The sequence below is a fragment of the Cyprinodon variegatus genome, unplaced genomic scaffold (genome assembly GCF_000732505.1).
Source record: "Cyprinodon variegatus isolate N-32 unplaced genomic scaffold, C_variegatus-1.0 Scaffold1805, whole genome shotgun sequence".
Classification (NCBI taxonomy): domain Eukaryota; kingdom Metazoa; phylum Chordata; class Actinopteri; order Cyprinodontiformes; family Cyprinodontidae; genus Cyprinodon; species Cyprinodon variegatus.
The window spans coordinates 74,276-75,682 of NW_015152258.1; the positions used below are offsets into that span (position 1 = coordinate 74,276).

The window sequence follows — 1,407 nt, forward strand, 5'->3', positions numbered from 1 at the left end:
GTTTGAATTCTGAATTTGACCAGACTTTTCCTTTAACAAAATCACCTTTTATTGATTGTCATTTAAAAAATGTCCGATTAGATAAATTCACTGAGCTTTTTTTTTACTGTGGTTTTGTCTCAGTATCCTGAACGATCTGTTTCTGTTCCAGAGTCCGTGGTGCCTAGCAGTGGGACCTTCCATGTCAAGCTGCCAAAGAAACGAGGAGTTGAACTAGGACTCACCATCAGTGGTAGGAATAAACTAAACCTTCCTATAAAGACTTTGCTTTTGGCTGCAGTGGTGTTCTTATGACGGTTAATCTAATTAGTTCATAGTTGGAATAACTAAATTCATATAATTTATAAACCGTCTACCTTCACAGCCAGGTTAACATGTTTCTGTGAAAGTTATCCCCACAGGGCTGAGGGGGCGGAGCTAGACATCATCAGGGTTTAGCCCATATTTCCTTTTAATGAAGAGGATTTGGAAAATAAAAAAGGAAGAAGCTATTGCTACACACCACCTATTTGTTTATCACACATTTAATCATTTTTAAAATCTCAATATTGTCAGGGAAATTATTTATTGCCTGAGTGTGTTATGCAGAACACCCTTAAAACCGTAGTTGCAGGAAAAACAAGATATGTTATATAAAGAACTCTTGAACTAATGGAACTTTTTCAAGCTTTTGCACAATTCAGACTTAAAGATATGAAATCTTAATTTTTTGGTGAAGAATCAATAAATCGGACACAATCAATATAATTCAATTCAGTTTGTTTATATAGCGCCAATTCAAAACACATGTCATCTTAAGGCACTTTACAGTTCACCAGATCATCCAGGTAAATTGATTCAAAGTTTTCTAAGGAAAATCAGTAATTGCATCGACTCACTGACTCGAATGCAGTTCCTCAAACTAAGCACACTAATGCTTGTAGCGACAGTGGAGAGGAAAAATTCCCTTGAAGAAACCTCCAGCACAATGGAAAAATCGAAATCTAGATAACTAATTTTTTTCTTAACATAAGTGCATTTGTTCTTGGATTGAGGAGGTAAAAGAGACATTTTGCCAATGGAACAAGACAATTTACACTTAAAATAAGAAAACACAACTCCATTATCTTATATCAAGTGCATTTTATCCAATTGTCTTATTTTAAGAGTAAAAATACTCATTCAATTGGCAAACTATCTCATTTAGCTTCTCAAATTAATGGTAAATAATATTGTCAATTTAAGAAATTTTTAGTTATTTCTAGATCTTTTTCCAGTGCAGAACCAGGCTCAGTGTGAGCGGCCATCTGCCAAGGGCGACTGGGGTTCAAGGAGACAGAAGCAGAGATACAGAAAGCAGCTGTAAGAGGCGGCCCCTCCAGGAAACACACAGCCAGGCAGACAAGCTCAGAGCCAGCTCCCATTTCA

The 1,407-nt window shown here is 36.4% G+C and overlaps 1 protein-coding gene across 1 annotated transcript in view; it reads left to right on the forward strand.

Annotated features, from left to right (window-relative positions):
* LOC107104585 (glutamate receptor-interacting protein 2-like) overlaps positions 1 to 1,407 on the forward strand; it is a 67,371-nt gene that overhangs the window by 56,874 nt on the left and 9,090 nt on the right. The window contains exon 13 of the mRNA XM_015404619.1: positions 152 to 232. Within this exon, the coding sequence (XP_015260105.1) occupies positions 152 to 232 (81 nt within the window). The remainder of the gene's footprint in view (positions 1 to 151; positions 233 to 1,407) is intronic.